Genomic DNA, 20476 nt, shown 5'->3' on the forward strand with positions numbered 1-20476 from the left:
GAAGTTGAAAGTAACTTTTAAAGGTCTATTCTTAATCTCAATCTAATTATACAAAAAAAATTGAGCAAGATTTCCTAGGTTATGATTTTAAAACTGCTCTAAACAGTAGAAGACACTGTAAAAAAAAAAAAAAAAAAAAAAAAAAAAAAAAAAAAAAAGACATGCTTTCAACGTATTTCATTACATCAAGGGACTTCGGTTAATGTGCGGCTGTTGGTAGGCACAGCCTAACAATCTCAAAATGCCCGACTTCAGCTCTGGATCTGTGACCTTCGACCTGTCGACAGTTAAGATTTTCTATTTTGCTACATACCGTAATTTGAACTGTGAGCGAACTTCCCCGTGCTCTATTTGAATCAGTTCATTATAGCAAGCAATTATGCTGCTGTTCTCCATAAATCTCTGAAAAGAAAGCAGAGAGAATGCAGGAGACATCTCCAATTATTTCTTAGAGAGTCAAACAGAGAAACGGAACAGTTTTTCTTGCCCCCAGGTAGCTCATTATGCAAAACATCTTGTAGGGAGGAAGGGATGACATGGAAAGGCTGTCAAGGGATGTGAAGGGCTTGTTCGAATGATAGAGGAACAACCGAGCAGGTGAGGTACTTGGCTCACTTTATAACAAAGATGGGGGAAACTTCATTACGAGGAGTTACAGCAAAGCAAACACAGAAGCATACAGTGCGCCTCCCCAACTGTGCTAATTACCAAACTGCTCTGGCTTTATCCTATAACAATCACCTGAAACTCAATATACAGCATGCTCAGGCTGCGATGCATGATAGAGTCATTTTAATGGGGGTGTTCTTGGCCTCTTTCTGAATCTTTTGGGTGCCTAGTGCAGAGCCCATTTGAAGTATCAGGGATCTCAACAACAGAAGACAATCAAACGAAAAACTAGGCAAAGGATCTGAGTAGACATTTCTCTAAGAAAAGATACACATGTACAACAAACACATAAAGGATGTCCAACCTCACCAGACTAAGGAAATACTGTGATATCATTTCATACCCACTAGAATAGACATAATAAAATAGTAAAAATGTCCACAATCAAGGTCCTGTGCATTGCTGGTGGGATATGAAATCGTTCAGTCACTGTGGAAAATAGGGTACATGTCATTTGAAAATTAAACCCGAGGTTTATAACCAAATGAATTGCTGCAGACTGATGCTTTCCAGAGCTTGGAAAACAGGCGTGGGACTGAGCGATTAGTGGGACCTTGGGGCTGAGGGAAAAGCTTCAGAACGATAAAGGGCTGGTATTGCCCAACACCGAGGATGCTCTAAATGTCCCCACACTGTTCACTTTAAAATGATTTATTTTAGTTTCATCTCAATTAGAATTTTTACAAACCCTTAGTGGTTGAGTAAAAAGAAAAAAAAAATGATTCCAAACTATGCAGCTATATTAGTATGTCTCAGGATGTCAGAGAGATAGAGGGGAGAACACCAGGCACAGCCAAAAGGTCCACCTATAAATCTCCTTCATCAAGTCAGGCAGAGAGAAAAACAAATTTTTTCTCTTCTGTCTTGGTGTGTGAGTATGTGTGTGTGTGTGCGTGCGCGCGTGCACGTACACACACACACACACACACACACACACACACACACACACACACACACCTGGAGTGGATGGTCTCTCCTTAGGGAATCCCTTCAAACTCTCCTTAGGGAATCCCTTCAGTCTCTCTAATTTTCCATAGGTCTCTTACTCTCCAAGTAGAGTGGACACCGACTAAGAAAAGGAAAAGTCACAAACCCATGCGGAAGGGGAGTGTTTGCTCTTTTAGTCGCAAAGCAAAGTTGACCAAGATTTGTGTGTGCCCGAGGTTTTAAATGGGTGAAAACTGCCCCAGCCGATGAGGGTTCTCATGGTTAGCAGATACACTGTAGGAAGACATACTGCAATTTCCACGAGAAGTGAGTTTAGATACTATTGAGATGCCTGGGTTTTGACTCCAGGAGCCCTCAGGGCACCTTGTAGGCCAATATTCTGACCCGCTAAAGTGCTCTGATGGTTCTTACCGGGAGGAGGAGCTCCCAGTCTACAGATTCCCCAAGCCACTTCCACCTGGAAGGATGCTTTTCGTGGAACATAGGAGCTCTTGGGAAGAATACTCCATGGCAGAGCATGGCTGGGAAGCTACATACGTGGGTGGAGCCAAAACAGAGTGAGGAGTGAACACACAGCTGCGCTCTTGCAAGCTATTCAGATTTTGGAGTCTCTTTCCTCCTCCGGGGGGAAAAAAAGTGGAGAAAATATCAAATCCCTCATATGTTGTAAAAAATTAAGCAAATCACCTGGAACTGGGCCTGATAAATAACACATTGTAGCTCCCTGACTTCCCACTCCAAAAGAAGCCTCTCAGGGAGAAGTGTGGCTCACAGCTGTGATCCCAGCATGCCCCACAAATACTTGTTGAGATGAATAAGCATCACTCCAGGCTTGGGGCAGGCGGGGGGGGGGGGGGGGGGCGGCTCGGGGAAAGGAGGCACATGAAGGTGAATATAAGAGCAGCTGTGGTGGGCAAGATGCTAGCTTCCACAAAGCATAGTGTGGGCCAAGCATTAATACAGCTGGCCGTGTGCTCAGGGCTCCAAAGGCGTTGAAGGCCATTATTGGGGGTCTATTTGATGACACAGTTCTTCCTGGCTCCCCACTCAGGGATCGTAGACCAATGTGCTGGCCCAGTAGCTAGTAACACAGAGCCAAGCTTCAGCAAATGCTTTAATCAAAACAAACCAGGAAAGCAAAACAACCTCACAGAAGGCAAGCTAGCTGGCATATCTGGAAAGCGATTGGACAGAGAGAGAGCTGCCAACGACCAGATAGTCTCAAAACAAGCAGGAGCATCTGTCTGGAGATCTGCCTCATCGGCTGCTAGGCCATAGTACCAAGAGAAAGCCAGCACAGGTGCTAAATGCTAGTCTGTGCCCCCCTAAGGGAAAACCAGAGGGGCTGGAGGCGCTCTGATTGATCAGTGAATGGCCTCCATCAAATCAGACCCAGTCCTCGAAGCACCAGGTAATCCCTGATTGGCACCGACTTCTAGGCTCCCATTCACCCTGGGTTTACTCACTGTATATGACACGTTTGGACCTGGGCATAGGAGACATCCTGGAGCAGCCCAGACTGGTAGAAAGAAAACAGTGAGCCTTTGTTTTCTTAAAAATATTGTACCTAAAGAGTGACGTTCTTGTCAACAGATGTGTGATCTCTGGGAAAAGTTATGACACCAACAGCAAAAACTGTTGGAGGAAAGATCTCTGAACTGAGGCACAATTCAAAGGCCACTGTAAAGACCAATGTGTCTCCTGATAAAGCCAACAGGTACAACAAGGTCATCTTTCAATTGGAAAACCAAGGTAGCCAGGAAAGCTGATGTCTTGGGCTCTCAGAGTCCTGACACACACTTGAAAAGGTCAGTGTGGGCAGGGGGTGGAGTGGTGTGGTCTGTGTGACACAGAAAATGAATAAAACCTGTGAATAATTTCAGAGTTATTTCTCAAAAATGGATGGGTTGTTGTTGTTTTAATAAATGGCAGTCACATGGCTTCATTGCCGACTGTCCTCTGGCAATTCGGCCTTCCCAAACTTGGTAGCAATTCTCTAACGAGTCTGTCTTCAGCCACTGCACATAAGGCAAGCTTTCAGAAACAAATGCCAAGCATCACAAAGAGAGGTGACAGATACACAGGAAAAAGTGTTAGGATGGCGGAGAATGCTGCAAACCAGACACATTCACTTCTATTCTACAAGGTGGGCTTGCATCTCTTATAGGGTTCATCTTCTGGGCAGAAGCACGCCAAAGCACAGGGAGACCGCGTCACGAAGCAAGCTCCTGCTTCGACTTGCTCTGCTACCGAGAAGAATTTTCATTTTAAATCCAGAATAGCAAAGCGCCACCATTCCATTCCTACTCAAAACACCAAGAACTCGTGGGATCATAGACTACCAGTAATATTTGCAGCAATCAACTATGGATTGCTACTCTATTCTTACCTAAAATAAAGCAAAATTTTAACAGTAGGAATGAATATATTTGTCATAAAAACGTGAATGAGGGAATGTGAAGGACTCCATACATTTTCTGTATGACTCTAATTTTCATGTTTCTTTTTTTTTTTCCCACTCCACTTTCTCTTCTTCGTTTTAAATTAATTCCATTGTTTTCTTTACATTTGCCCACATGCAGCTTTGCCTGCAACCCACTTTCCACCTTACCTTGTAATCCTAGGTATTTGTCTATCTTTGCTTAGGACAATCAGTCTTAATCTTCAAGGTGATATAAATGTTTTTCATATGGTTATCCTACAAATTGGAGACTGTTCCTTTTTTTTTTCTGGTGTTAAACGGTTGAGTGCAAGCCGCTGTAGCCAGCATGAGCCTGCTGCTCCTAGTTGGAAAGCTCCAGGCAGGCCCCTAGGGAGCGCAGAACCTAAGTGGCAACTTGAAGCATCTTTGCACGAGCACACACACTCTCTGACTCTGACTGGTGAGATAGATCGTTATATGGGGCTACTCCGAGACTGTGGAGGATCTGATCTGGTGTAAGAGGTAGTTTATTGTCATCAAGCACTGGCTGCTATGATAGATGATGGGATTGAGATGGCAAGGACAAATGGTTGACCTGCTGGTCACCTGCTCACAGCCACTCCATGCAAGTGCAGTTGCCTCCGTTCCCTGGTTCAGAGGTCTGGGCCCTGTTTGCTGTAATAGCTATCATGGCTGTGTGCTTTGCTGTCATGGGAGAGCCAGGGAGGTTGGAGAGAGATAGCCGGTCCCCGTGTACATACCCGGTTGAAGCCCGCATGGAGAAGAGGAAGAACCGAGGCCTCTTCGTGGTCATCAGATCTGCAGCAAAGCAGAAAATGTGGTCACTCAGCAGATACAAACCAGGGTTCCTCACACTGAAACGCGGAGAGAGAACAATGAGGCCATTGGCAGTCACATCGAGAGATGCTTCCTGAACAGCCTGTGCCCAGGGAGCAACTGCTTTCAAGGACAGAGAACCTACATCTGTCTTCCAGATGCAAGCTGAGCACAAACAGTGGAGGAAGCGACAGCAGGGTGCCGCTCACTCCAGCACAGGATGGAACAGCTGTAATTCCAGGTTGCCCTTTGGGGTCGGATCAGCTGTATGAGCACCGGCCCATATAAAGACATATCAACTATGCTGCTTGTCGTGAGGCCACTGATCCAAATGGAGGCACAGCTCCTACCCCAAGGCTTAGCTGGGCCCAAAGATCATGGTGACATAGACCACCTATAGTCTATACGATCATACAACCGAGCAGGAAGGAAGCATCAACCCAAACAGAAATCCAGAAGGGAGGAAAACAAACACTGATACTGCCACCTATTTCTTGAGGCATTTTTTTCTGCATTGAACCTGGGGCTGGGCCGTTGAGTGAAAAGGTGGAGTGGGGACCGGGATGTCATGAGCATGTCTCATAATTCAACTGTCCCCTAAAAGAGGGTCATCCCTGAGACAGCCAGAAATTTGTATAGGGCACAACCCTGAAAATCAGGGTTGATAAATGTTAGAAGGATTGGGTGGAAATGACATTGGAACACAGAGTAGAAGGCCCAGTTTGACTGCAGCTTTGCCCATAGCAGATTCCTGCCTTACAGAGAAATTGTTTTCCCTTCTCCATACTTTCCCTGCTACACATGACATACCAGAAGAGATATTACAAAGATTCCAATGTAATAGCATTCTCTTTCCTAAACTAGGTGGGGTAGACAGGCACTCACTGTCACTTTCTCTATAAGAATAATTTGATAATAATTTTAAAAAAAAAACCAAGCAAACAAAAATCTTAACAAGTCATAGAAAACCACTCCTCGTCAAGGACTCATACACATTTTTGACAGATGAAAAGGACAGAAGGCATTTTGGGGCCCAGGGAATAAGCCAGCCTTGGGAAGTGCTGTATGGCATGGTACCTCCCTGGTATCACATCCAAGGCTGTATGGTGCTGCTATTCAGATAGATCTCTGAAGGTAAGTGGAGAAAGAGGCTGACCGACTGCCTTCGGTTCCCCATGCCTTCTCTCTAGATTAATCTCCCACCAGGATGGCAGGTGTAAGGCACCTATAGGGACAGGGTTTCCCCTTTGGACTGCAGCCCCAGGGAAGGCATCAAGTGACAAGCCTCAAAATACAATATTTCACCATGAGACTCTGGTCAGGGCAGGCCCCTGCAGCCATGGCTCCCTCCTGTGCCTGGAGTGGCCTACTATGCACATATTTTAGCAGTCCCTGGGCCATCCTGCCCTGGCAAAGCCCACATCTTCTTGTCAGAGCTGCTGGCCTGTCTGTTTGTTGGTGGCAGAATTTGTTTCGAATGCCATAGCCCAACAGGCCCTGGGTCCTAATTAAGATCTTAGTCTCTTTGAAACTAATGACAGCCATTTATTGACTACAACAGATCCTGCTACTGAAAAGGGTTCCAGTTATTGTAGCTCACACAAACTACTTCTTTCTTTCAGCCAGCCCTCACATTTTAAAAAACAATTTATTTATTTATTATTATATATTTAGTATCCTGCCTGCATGTTCACTTGCATGGCAGAAGAGGGCATCAGATCACAATATAGATGGTTGTGAGCCACCATGTGGTTGCTCGGAATTGAACTCAGGACCTCTAGAGGAGCAGTCAGTGTCCTTAACCTCTGATCCATCTCTCCAGCCCCAGCCCTCGCATTTTAAATGTAGAACATTCCAGAGGCTAAACCCGGAAGAACAGTTTCTCGTTCCAGGGTGTCACTGGAACTTAAGCTAGGTCAGTCTTCTTTGTAGTTGAAAACCAGCCTAAGCTTATGGCCTGCTGTTAGCCACACAACAGTCCTCACCAGGACTGCAGCCTATGGCCTGCTGCTAGTCACTCAGTAGTCCTCACCAGGCCATGGCCTGTGGTCTGCTGTTAGCCACACAACAGTCCTCACCAGGACCACAGCCTGTGGCCTGCTGTTAGCCACACAATAGTCCTCACTAGGACCACAGCCTGTGGCCTGCTGTTAGCCACACAACAGTCCTCACTAGGACCGCAGCCTGTGGCCTGTGCTAGCCACGTAACAGGCCTCACAGGGCCACAGTCCTTTTCTTGCAATGGATTTGGAACCTCTGCACTCTCATGTTATAGTCTTCAATGAAAACTCAAGCACTTTCCCTTCTTTATTTTCCTCAAAGAAAAAAAATGAAGCAGAACAGCACTTTCTCTAGAGTTCTCAGCTTTTCTACTCAGCTTTGGCATGTCCTGATGATGAGCAAGCCTATTTTCCCCCATAAAATGTGTGAAAACATGCTAACAGCAATTATGTAAGAGAAAGAGAAAAAAATTAAAAAAAAAAAAAAACCCTAAATATTTCTGGAAACTTGGAAAACAAAGCCCTCCAAGCAAGTTCTAGAAGTGGCATTGTAGGGTGTAAGACGTGCCCATCACAGAGCTGGTTCAAAACCAGATTACATCACAGAAGTGTCTCAGAACAGTAATGGCTGGGTGGGGATGCAACTGGGGGTGGGAGATGCTGCCGGGGTGGGGGTGCTGTTGGCATGGGGTACTGCTGTGGCAGGCTTGTTGTTGGTATAGGGTAGGAGTGCTTTTGGAGTGGGGGTACTGCAGAAGTAGGGGTGCTATTGGGGTGGGAGTGTTGTTGGGATGGGGTGCTGCTGGGTTAGGGGTGCTACTGGGGTGGGGGTACTGTTGGTGTGGGGTGCTACTGGGGTGGGGGTACTGTTGGTGTGGGGTGCTACTGGGGTGGGGGTACTGTTGGTGTGTGGTGCTACTATTGGTGTGGGGTGTGACTGGGATGCGGGTACTATTGGTGTGGGGTGCTATTGGGGAGGGGGTACTGTTGGTGTGCTACTGGGGTGGGGGTGCTGTTGGGGTGGGGTGCTACTGTTGGTGTGGGGTGTGACTGGAGTGGGGTGCTACTGTTGGTGTGGGGTGTGACTGGGGTGGGGGTACTGTTGGTGTGTGGTGCTACTGGGGTGGGGGTACTGTTGGTGTGGGGTGCTACTGGGATGGGGGTGTTGTTGGTGTGGGGTGCTACTGTTGGTGTGGGGTGTGACTGGGGTGGGGTGCTACTGTTGGTGTGGGGTGTGACTGGGGTGGGGGTACTGTTGGTGTGTGGTGCTACTGGGGTGGGGGTACTGTTGGTGTGGGGTGCTACTGGGATGGGGGTGTTGTTGGTGTGGGGTGCTACTGTTGGTGTGGGGTGTGACTGGAGTGGGGTGCTACTGTTGGTGTGGGGTGTGACTGGAGTGGGGTGCTACTGTTGGTGTGGGGTGCTACTGGGATGGGGGTGTTGTTGGTGTGGGGTGCTGCTGGTGGTGTGGGGTGTGACTGGGGTGGGAGTACAATTGGTGTGTGGCGCTACTGGGGTGGGGGTGCTGTTGGTGTGGGGTGCAACTGGGGTGGGGTGCTGTTGGTGTGGGGTGCTGCTAGAGTGGGGGTACTGTTGGTATGGGGATTCTGCTGGGGCAGGGATACTTCTGGGTTGGGGTAGGGGGTACACTTACACTTGTGAAACCACAGCCAGGATTACTGTGTGTTCTGAGGGGTTCGTGGCCCGGATTGACCTGTAAAAACAAAAAAAACCAAAAAACCTTCCAGTCAAAGCATTGATCTGTACTTTGTTACACTGAACTATTATGGAAGCTTGTTTGCATTGAGAGTGGCACCAAATCAAGTAGTCCTTTAAGGAAAAAAATCTCAGACACATAACACAGCAAAGAAAGACGACCTCGTGGATCAGAACAATGTTTTCCACTTACTTACTTACTTACTTACTTACTTATTTACTTACTTAGTAATTGTTTTAGCTCCTGGGCAATTTTGCAAAAGATCAGACTCACCAGTTTTCCACTTCAAAACTGGCAAATTCCACTTAAACTTCATGTTTTCTGATTGAAACCTGACTGTCTTTTTATAAGTAGGGCAGTGCTACAGCCCTTTAATGATCAGCTTGTGCCTGGGCAGCTGACCAAGTTGGATAACTTTCCTTTCAAAACAATTGATCATACAGAAAGCTGGTCAAAGTACTTGCTGCAGACGGACAGACAAATGAAGGCTAGGCCCTGTTAAAGATCATTCAAAGAGTGCCAGTTATTCTGTCGATTACGCTTATAGACTTTAAACAACGTGGTCGTCAGCTCGGCTTGAGAAAGATGAAATAGTAACTGTCAATCGAGTCTGCTGAGCTAGGACCACCTGCAGACAGTTCATTTATTCCTTAGCGATGCTACTATAGAATTTGGAGGCTTGTGAACCTTTCAGGATGTGTGCTGCTACACGAAGTGGATTCTCCACTGGACAGGGCTTCGTGAATTGGCCAAGCTTTTAAATAAAGGGCCACATTCTCAAATCTGTGGAAATAACAAATCTCGTATTGACGGTGTCAGCTTATATCTGTGGTCCGGCTTCTGCTCATTTGCAAGATCTTTCTAAGAGGAACCAATCATCCAAGGGCAGGAAGGCTAGACCCGTCCCACTCCAATGCTGACACACTCATTATGTCCTGGTCCCACCCAACCTCCCACAGAGCAGGTTCTGGAAGACTCAGTTTACACCAGGAGCCTACTGCATAGGCACTCAGAGAAGTGCCAGTTCCTATCATATGAAAAGAATACAGTGTCTGAGAAGCAATCTCTGGCTCTAGGGTGAGGTATACACACCTCGCTCGCCCTTAGCCTCTCCCACTGAGTGTGTGCTGTGGGCGCAGTGCTAGGTCACCTTCTATGAGCCTGGATTCTATGAACTCATGCACCGAATGCGGTGAGCAGGAGCATAGTCTCTTGGCTTCCTTTGGGACTGGCGCCTGTCTCTTGGGTTGCTTCTTGCTCTCCAGGGGAATCTGTGTAAAGAGGGGCTGAGATCCCTTCTTGGTGAAAGGACTCAGGGAGATCCGGAGGTATATAGGTCTGGGGTCAGTACGCTTACCTGAAGGAAGGAAGGTTCAGCCTAGATTAAAAAGCGTGGGACTCAGGCCCATAGAGGACAGTAAGAAACGCACATCTACTGGAACATGCCCTCCGCTCATGTCTGTACGGAACACTGCTGCCTGCCAATCATTTAAGAACCTGGCCACCCTCAGTGGGGCCAATAACAGCAGGCACATAGACACACACAGCTTCCTACTGAACCACAGACTGCCCGTTGCTTTTCTGAGCAGCTATACCATAGACAGGGACACCATACCTCTTTATCTCTAAGGGAGAATGTGAAGATTATTCAACCAAGGCCTTAGAGGACATGTGTCTTGAATAATTTTACACCCGCACAAGAGCAGGAGTGTTTGAGCCTCACGAGAAGAGGGAGTGAGGGCCGGGACCCAATTCTACAAAGAAAGTCATTTAGGAAGAAGATGTATTTTTGTTGTTTGTTTTTGTTCTTTGAGACAGTGTCTTGCTGTGTAGCCCTGGCTGGCCTTTAACTCATAGTAATCCTCCTGCCTCAGTCTCCCAAGTGCTGGCATGATTGATGTGTTTCACTATTCCTGGTTGGAAAGAAAATTTATTTCTTAATAGTAAAAATAGCACCTAATATGTACATACATACATATATACATATATGTAGCTATTACTAAATAGGAAAATATATCCATGGAGAAAGGCAAGGTTTGAAACCATTTGCACAATTAAACACTGGTTGATTAACAGAATTTTTTTGGGGGGGCGGAATGCAAGTCACCAAAAAATGACAAGGCAATGCCTATGCTAAAAACAAAACAAAACAAAGCCTTCTTAATCCATTAATATTTTTGTCAATACACCAAAAGTTTTAAGAATCAATTTTCCTATCTCTCATTTACTAATATTCGATAAAAGTCCAGCCCCATATGTAGTTGGGCTCTGCCCTGTCCTCACATTACATAGTGACCCTTCCAGGCTCACTTCCCTGAATCTACTTCTGTGAGTGGCTCTGTTCATCCTGAGTGAACTCATTAGACTGAGCATTTGCTTATGAACGGACAGGCGCCTGCTTCCCAGAGTTCAAGACTTTGCACTAATGGGGCCATGGCACATGGGCCCCAGGAACACTCTGCTGCTGAAGTGGCTGCCTTCTTCCCTCTTCTTCTGGGGAGCCTGCTATAAGCTCTACCCATCTGTGTCACGTATGGAAAAATTTCTCTTTCACACATTTCTGATGTTCATTTTGGGACGGAATAATGAAGTTTAAAATATCTACTTTAAATCTAAACTATGTGTAATAAAAACTGTGTGAATTTTAATGACTCTTTCATGAGCAATACTCCGGAGGGGTGGGGGACTATCTTCAAGTTTTAGGACGAGTCCAGCTGACACCTTTAAATTGGATGTAATTCAAATATGCAGCAGCAAGAAAGTAAAACACATCTCTAGGAGGGAGCTGTGGCCCAGGGTCAGGGCTGGGAACCAAAGCTGTCTACAGAGGAAATTGATTTAGAGCAGATGGGGGGGGGCAGCATTTACTTAGCACCTTAGAGGGAGAAAGGCACCTACCTGCACATCGCTTCTGCATCAAAGTTCCGGGGCTGCCTGTGGTCAATCACAATAATTTCATGATGCTTGTCCAGAAAGCATTCAAGGGCCGACTCTGGAGTGCGAGCAATGTTGCACCTATAGCCAGCTCTGTCACAGGCCCACCAGAAGCCGTCACTCTGGCTGTCTTCCTTTGCAAAGACTAGCAAAACCTGAAACAGAAAGTAGAGCATCTTGGGCTGAAATCCGCACCCTCGGAACTGCTCTGAAAACAGGCCATGGGTACCTTGGCTGAACACGGGGCTCCAGGGGAAAGCTGTCTAGGTTCAAACCCAGCTCCTCCAATAATTCCTGGGATCTCCAAACAAGCAATTGCATCTTCCTGGCCTGGCTGGGAGCTGGTTGGGGGGACAGGGGGTGGGGGGCAGACAGAGAATTGGACACGGGTAAATGCTTGACCATTCTAATAAGGGTTGGGTGTGGCTGGCAGTGGTTTAAGTTTTCTTACAGTTAGGCCTATTTTTAAAGGGAGGGGAACGGCAAAAACACCGACAGGAGAAGTAACGTGGGCTACGCGGGTTACGTGGTGATTTGCAAATGCACTCATCTGGTTCAGTGCAACTGGTATTTGATTCCAAATCCCCAGGGGCCTCTCTGCACTCATCTCTAACATAGCTGCTAAGACCGAGGAACTAAGAGAACCGACAGAAACCTGAGAGACTAATTTAAACATCCAAACTTCTTACCAACACGGGGAAAGACTGAACACGAACTGTGAAGCCAATGGAACTAAACTGAGGATGATTTGCCTCATTGCGAAGTATAGCCCCACGCATGGAGAAGAAGGCAGGTGACTTGCACAGGGTCTTCTCAGCATCCCAGGGCCCAGGAACCCAGAATCTCCATGGGAGACTCCATGGGAAACCATGGAAGCCTTACCATCACTTGGACCTACGTAGGGTTTAACTTGTGCACAGAGAATGATGCCTCAGGAAAGCCAGGTGGCCAGTCCCATTCCCTGCCATGCTCCTGCATCCAGCAGAAGGATAGTGCTTATGGCTACCCACTGAAAAACTGATGGCTGAGAGAGCAACCACTTCAAGGGTTTTATGAAAACTATAAGAAGGCTATTTCTATTTTGTTTTTGAGAAAGGGTCTTGCTATGAAGCCCCAGGGAGCCTTGGATTCACAACCCTTGAGCCTGCCAGGTAACTGGGATTACAGGACTGCACCCTGCAAAGGGCTTTATTACTATCACAGTAGGAGTGAGAGGTCCCTCAACAATATGCCGCAATCCAAAAACATAACATTCGAAGACGTTGCTAAGGCATTTAGTATTATCCAGAACCCATTTCTGCTTTAAAGCAGTAGTCTCTCAGCATGAAGGGCTTTTGAGGCAATACCATACAGAGGTCATGGTAAAATGCCCAAGTGTTTCATTTATAATTAGAACAGAAACAAGCCAAAGTGCCCAACCGTTACCACTATGTTTTAAAACTACCTTCTTGCTCGAACCTTAGAAAGTCATAGGGAAGCAGACACAACAATATACGACTGTCACCCACACACCAATCAGTTTAGCAATAGCCAACTGCTGGCCAGTATGGGTTTGCTCTACACCTCCCTCTCTCCCAGCGGTTTTCAACCTTCCTAACACTGTGAACCCCTTATTACAGCTCCCCATGTTGTAGGGAACCCCCAACTATGACATTACTTTCATTGCTACCTTCATAACTGTCATTTTGCTACTGTTATGAATTGTAATATAAACATCTGATATGTAAGACCTCAGCGGGGTTGGGGGTGGGGTTCATGACCCATGGGCCATCTCTGTTTTCTCAGGGCTCCCTCTGGCCAGGGTCTACTACTTTTTAGTCTGGGATGCTCTTCATCTTTGCGGACACTGAGGTCCCACTAGAAAGAGGTGGCTCTCCTGAGCGGTGAAAGGCACCTCCTTGTGGGCTACGATAACAGAAAGAAAGCCTTCAGACCAAACTAGAGCTGTGGCAAAGACAGCTAGGAAGGTCAGGGAGAAGCTGGCATGTGCAAAAAGTCATCAACCTCCTTCTTGGAATGACTGTGATATTAGGACGAGAAACAGTAGACGCTAAGAGCCAGGAACTGACAATCTTTTGTCTCTCGTCTGGTTATGTTATAGGCTTATAAAGAAGAATCTCAAGGACTCACACCCGTTTCTTTGTGACCATAATGGCTCAATATTGACTGGTACAATAAGAGCACAAGGCTACTCTCTCCCTTTGGACCATGCAACTAATTCCAACCAATCTTACTCATTTCATGTGTTTTTAAATAAGTGCAATGTTCCACATTTTTAAAAAAAAAAAAAAAAAAACAGCAAAAGACATTATTTCACAAATATTTCCTAAACATCTACTATGTACTATATACATATATATTAATATGTGTCTATAAATATATTTTTCCTTTTCATTCTACCAGTTATGTTCCTTTCAAGAACTCTGACTAAACGCACATGCCTTTCTGGTGTTTGACACCTGGCATTTTGACACTGGAGAGACAGCATCTTTCAGAGTTAATGAATTCTTTGAGATGAAAAATGACAGTTCAGGTGTACAGCACCCATGTGCACCTCCCCCACAACACACACACATGCACACACACGCACATGTACACACGCACATGCACACATGCACATGTACACATGCACATGTACACATGCACACACACACATGCACACACACGCACATATACACACGCACATGCACACACGCACATGCACACACGCACATGCACACACGCACATGCACACACGTCCATGCACACGCACATCTAAACCCTTCATTTGAAAGACTCTCAGCTGCTGGGTCTCTGTCCTTCTGCCCTAAGCAGCCCAGGAACAGGCATCTACAAAGTAGAAACAATCCCTATGTCCACGGCCCCCAAATTGTCCAGATGATTACCCAGACTTGTCAGTCTTAAACTTGCACACCCTGCCTGCCCCACAGGAAGGTTTCCTGCAGTCGTCATTTTCTGGTCCCTTGGACTCCTGACCGGCCCTGGTGTGCACCTGAGTGGTAGTGTTGGTTTTATATTTCCCCTTTCTTTTGGACATTTTAATGGTATATTTTAAATGATGTATTAGCATACTTGAATAAGAATAAGAATAATAAACTCTACATTTGAAATGGAATATTTATACCAGAAAGGCACTTACTAGAAAAATGTCTTTGGGTGATATTTAAACTCCTTTCCATTTATAAAATGTTGATTTAGAAAAATCAATTTCAAAGCAAATTGAAAATCCATAGATTTTAGAGTTTAAAAAAAAAAAAAAAAAACTATAGCAACTACCTTGTAGTGTGTTGACCTAGCTCTAGATAGCCATGCCTCCTCCAAGGGAATGGTGGACCCAAGTCACCAGGACTGGACTTTTTGTCTCCATCTCACAGATGGCAGTTGGTTTCAGGATAGTCTGTTTCCAGAAATGTGTATCCAAGAAGTGAGACAGGGGGATGACTGCGAACTGGGACTAGTGATAGTGGAAACACAGAAGGGAAGACTTGAAACTCTCAGCTCAGAGGTGGTCCCCCGCTTACCTCTTCCTTGGGTTCTGCAAAAACACAACTGAACATCTCTCTCTCTCTCTCTCTCTCTCTCTCTCTCTCTCTCTCTCTCTCTCTCTCTGTCTCTCTTTCTCTCTCTGTCTCTCTCACGTGTGTGTCTAACTGTCTGTCTCTGTCTCTCTGTCTCTGTTTATCTCTTTCTCTTCTGTGTGTGTGTATGTCTGACTGTCTCTCTCTGTCTATCTGTCTCTCATATGTGTGTGTGTGTGTCTGTCTGTCTGTCTCTGTGTCTGTCTGTCTCTCGTGTGTGTGTGTGTATGTGTGTGTCTGTCTGTCTCTGTGTCTGTGTGACTGTCTGTCTGTCTGTCTCTCTCTCTCTCTCTCTCATGTGTGTGTGTGTGTGTGTGTGTGTGTGTGTGTGTATGTGTGTGTTTGCTATACTAGGAACTGAACTCAGGAACACACACATGCTTGGCAAGCACGGCCTCTGAGCTATAGTCACAGGGTCTTGCTGATTACCAAGCTCTCCTTGAATTTATAATCTGGAGCTGTAAGTGAACATTTTTGTTTCTGGACTGACAAGTCCAGCAGACCTAGCTGTACTAATATAGTTCTTATTTAGTTACGTGCTTTTTGGCATAAGGCTGCTATTATTGCAAATTAAAACACAAGAAATATGGCCCAAATCAGCTTTAAATATTTATAGACTCATGGTCATTTGTGGATATTTAGTGACCACCAACAAAGGCAACTCTCATAAAATGATCTACAAAAATATATTTCTTAGAACTCACCATTAAAGGCATTTGGCTGAATTTGTTTTGTAAGTAGGAAACACAAACTGAACCTCCCACTTACCCTAATATAATAGTCAACATTCATTTTAAGCATTTTCATTTAGTGGCTAGTTATGCAAGGTGTTAGGGACTGGTATGAAAGAGCAGACAGCCACAGGCCAGTCACTGCTCCTAGGATCCTGGCAGGGGAGAGAGTTGGGAGAACAGATAATGACAACCCAAACCACTCAGAAGCGGTGACCACAGACAGAGCAAGGGCAAGGATCCAGGCCTGGGATAAGCGTCAGAAGGGATAAGATTTGTGGCAGCAATCTGAGTGCTGTGGTAATCTTATTTGCTGTGGTCTCTCTTCCTAGCGAGACCGTGGAAGCTAAGGAAGATGTGGGCCGAGGTCTGGAGCTGTCAGTGAACATCGTTCTTTCTGGACTGACCTCTGCCACCCCGGGCTCTGTCCACGCGAGAGCAGAACTATGTCAGCCTCTTGATAAAAATGACCAGAGAGTAGTCTGCATACACACTGTAACCTTTGAAGGTTTCTGTCAAACCTCTGACGTTTGGCTTAGTGGTGACATATGGATAGACATAGGAAAAATAATATATGTTCAGCACGCTGAAGCTGAAACGATTAGACACACTGAGGTATAACGGACCACCATCCTGTCAAAGCACACACATAGAACCGCTGAACACTACTGGCTACCTTAGAGCCACAGACATCAGACAGGGAGGTGGCATCTTTTCTAAGGCTTGGCAAATCATCCTCTGTATTTCCAGTGTCACGCACCATCTCTGGAAAACCTTTAATGAGTGTGTCATGTTTGGCTGGCCTCACTTCCTCTGTGGCACCTTCATCCTCCCCCCCCCATAAATTGGATTATGTGTCCTGTGTCCCTCAAAGACAGCAGCCACAGCATTCTCCCGGGGCAGCAATTTCTCCTCTGATTCTGTTTATATTTGAGTGACATGTCACAGCATCAACACTTTTCATTTGGTGCTTTGTGTTTGTTGGTTTATTCCTCCATCAATGATCTAGTTTTTGTATTAGGTTGTGTGGGTTTATCATCGGGACACAGGAGGCAACACAACAGCACAACCTGCTGTCTATGCTTCGTTTCAGTGATAAATGGGCAGGGACCGGTGACAGAGATTTTGAAGGACTGATATGGACAGTCACTGATTGCACTGCATATGATCTATGGGCTGAAGAGCTATCAGTGAGGTTGACATGTAGTTATATATACTTTATATAGCTGTTCATGGTTAAGACACCCAAGTAACTGTGCTCTGGAAGTAGGGGCCACTGCTAAAGGTATTTAACTGTTGTTGACATGGTACATACTGGGCTACCTACAGTGCTTTCCAATGTAACTGCAAAGCCTTTATATGCCAGGCAAACAACCCCTCTAGCTCCCATAGAATTTTGCCGAAATCTTGTTATAATCATAAAGTTGTATTTGTTGCTCACCTTAAGCTAGAACAATGAAATACGGGCTGAGCCAGGACTAGGAGAGAGGCTGCTGGGAGAGGCTATAGGGACTGTGTGTGGCCGTATGAGCAGCAGAGGCCACATGCTGCAGGAGTCCCCAGGGGGCAGCAAGGGACTCTGGGAACAACACATGCAACTGCAGTCCACAGATCAGAAAGAGTGACTGCCCCAAGCAGTCCAGGAGGAACCCACATGTCCCCACCTGCCTTCAGCAAACTTCCTTGCCAGCCCATGGCACTTTGCCCTTACTGGAAGTCCTGTTTGTTAACAGCCCTGAGAGAAAACTCAGGAGTATCCTTGTAAGGCTACCAACAGTCTCTTTCTGAAAATGAAACTATTTTCTCTGAGGAAAAGATGTAAATAAAACTAGCATGTCCCTGACCTGAAGGAGGTGGTGTTTTGTGTTCTTTCCTTTTTCTATTGTGTATGTGCACATATGCATGTGTGTATGTGCAAGTGTGTATATGTATGTGCATGTGCTTTGTGCATGCAAGTGATACGTGTGTAAGTTCATGCGTGTATGTGTACATGTGTGTGCATGTGTGCATTCTTGAGTGTGTATGTATTGTATATGTGCATGTGTGTGCATGTGTGTGTGTGCATGTGTGTACATATGCATGCATATGTATGTGTTACACTTGTATGGACGTGGTCTTGCATGCCCAAGGGTGATGTTAGGACTCATCTTTGATCACTCTTCCACCTTATTCACTGAGACAGGGTCTCTCAATCAATCCTCGTGTCCACCCATACATCTAGTGTCACCAGCCACCTGCTATGGGGAGCCACAGTTTCTGTCTCTGGAAATACAGGTGAGCCCACTCAGTTTTTCTTCGTGGTGGCACGGCAAGCACTTTAACCACTGAGCTGTCTCCTCAGCGCTGATCTGTGCTCTGTGTCTTCAAATAGACTCTCGACATTATAGTGAGACACCCAACGTGTAGTATAGTTTGCTGGGTTGTAAGACACCTCTAGGTAGCAAGGGTCATCTGAGGTATATCAGCATACATAGATGACATAAGAGGCACCTACATGGCATTAAACAGCCAGCTTGACTTGAGGAGGAGCCAATCAAGGGTCAGGAGGAATACTGAACTGGGACTTCCTATAAATTTTTCTAGGAAGGTGATGCAGGGGGAGTTTGATGGGAGCTTCATTTTGGCCAGCCACTGTATCCAAAGTACTTAAAATATTCTCCTTCCTAATAGTCTTTCTGTAATTCTTTGAATGTGGCCACTGCTCTCATTTTGCAGACTTCATCTTGGATGATGAGTAAGACACATATCTGTAGTCACACAAACAGCAGGGTGTAAACTGAGACCAAGATGACCTCAGATTGGCTGGACTAGGTAGAAAGTACAATTTGGTAGCAGCAGAAGAGACAGACAAGAAGGGAGACACCACTTCTCTGTGTTCCATCGCTGTGTGACAGTCACAAGGCCATGTTCTCTCTGACACGTAGAGCCCCAACACAAACCAGCCATGATGACTTATGCTTGGGAGGCTGGGCTAATCTAGGCTACAGTGAATTTCAGGCCAGCCTAGGCTACAGAGGCACAGTCTCAAAACAAATAAACCCCAATGTTTAATGGCTCTAGAACAATTTATAACCATATAAACTCAGAAAAATAATTTTTGAAGGACTCTGTTTTGTGAGGAAAAGCTTAGGCCATAGCTGTGGGGATCTAGTTCTAAGTTCGTTGGAAAGCCCAGTGTGGGGGGCAGCGAGGACAGGGCTCGAAGCCGAGAGGCATGTAGACCCTGCACGCTGGGGAAATAAGCACACTGCAGGCATTGATGAAGAAGAGAGTGCCTGGTTTCCAGACAGTGTCACATTGATGTGAACTTACTGCTTCATACTGCTTCATAATATCCCCCTTACGTTTTATTTTCTGGCCAAGATTGAAAACTATGACTTTCTTGGTGAGTCACATGTACTCACCCGGGAGAGATGTGCTACATGGCTCACACCGCTCTTCTAGTACATTCTGCCCTCCTTGTGCTCCTGGCAGTACTGTGTGGAGTGTCTCAGCCCCATGCTCCACATCCTGGCTTCCCCTGGTGGCCTTGGAAAAGCACTACTAAAGCAAGCACATTCTGAAACACTCTTATCTCGCCATTTCCTCCCAAGCTTGAATGATATAGCTAATTAATATTTTTTATTTTACAGCGAAGTGACAGAATAGATATTTTCCTACAAGGGATGGGGCAAAAATAAAAAACAAAAGAAAGGAAGGAAGGAAGCACTAGGACACAGTTTCGTATTTCTGAGACAGTTACACAATCCATGGTGAGTTAGAGACACCCCAGCAGTTGTAGGATTTGAACCTTTCATCATGGCCAGAGAGCATCTTGTCATCTCCCTACTTGTTGCATAGAGCCTTTTACATAGTAAGGACTCAGATTCTTAATGTCTTACACATTATTAAAAGTTTTTTTGAACTCTTCTGTCCCTCACTCATTCAATGAGACAGTGTGTGTGTGTGTGTGTGTGTGTGTGTGTGTGTGTGTGTGTATGTGTGTTAGGGGGTATACATGTGAAAACCAGAGGTCAATATTTGTGTGTCTTCTTCAGTTTTTGCCCTTATTTTTAAAAATCAATCCTTGTTTATTTGTATTTATTTGTGTGTGTGTGTGTGTGTGTGTGTGTGTGTGTGTGAAAATCAGAGGTCAATGTTTATGTGTCTTCTTCAGTTCTCTCCCCTTATTTTTAAAAATCAGTCCTTGTTCGTATTTATTTATTTGTGTGTATGTGTGCGTGTGCGTGTGTGTGTGTGTGTGTGTGTGTGTGTGTGTGTGTGTGTGTGTGCGTGTGTTCTCATGGGCATGTCTCTCTTGTGAAGGGCAGAGGACAACCATCGGAAATTAGTTCTCTCGTCTCTGTGTCTGTCCTGAGACTTAAGCTCAGGTTTGTCAGGCATTAGGCAGGCACTGCTACCCCATTGACTGACTGACTAGCCTTCTCAAGCTTATTTATTAACTAATTAGTTAGTTAATTAATTAATTAATTTAGAGAAAAGGTGTTTTGCCGAACCCAGAGCTGTCTAGTTCAGTTAGACTGGAATTCCAGTAGGCTCAGGCATTCTGTCTACCTCCTTCATGCTGGGATTGCAGATGTCCACCACCATGGATGCTCAGCTTTGTATGTGGGTCCTGGGGGACTGAGCACACAAGTCCC

The 20476-nt window shown here is 45.7% G+C and overlaps 1 protein-coding gene across 7 annotated transcripts in view; it reads right to left on the reverse strand.

Moving 5' to 3' along the window:
* The window catches only part of Pde8b (phosphodiesterase 8B), a 191191-nt gene that overhangs the window by 62782 nt on the left and 107933 nt on the right, over window positions 1-20476 (reverse strand). For all 7 annotated transcript variants that reach the window (XM_051172341.1, XM_051172338.1, XM_051172335.1 and 4 more), the window contains exons 3-6: window positions 11492-11682; window positions 8531-8590; window positions 4801-4858; window positions 314-402 (exon numbers count right to left, since the gene is read on the reverse strand). In XM_051172341.1, coding sequence (XP_051028298.1) covers window positions 314-402; window positions 4801-4858; window positions 8531-8590; window positions 11492-11682 — 398 coding nt within the window. The remainder of the gene's footprint in view (window positions 1-313; window positions 403-4800; window positions 4859-8530; window positions 8591-11491; window positions 11683-20476) is intronic.

This window comes from Acomys russatus, chromosome 30 (assembly GCF_903995435.1).
Source record: "Acomys russatus chromosome 30, mAcoRus1.1, whole genome shotgun sequence".
Classification (NCBI taxonomy): Eukaryota; Metazoa; Chordata; class Mammalia; order Rodentia; family Muridae; genus Acomys; species Acomys russatus.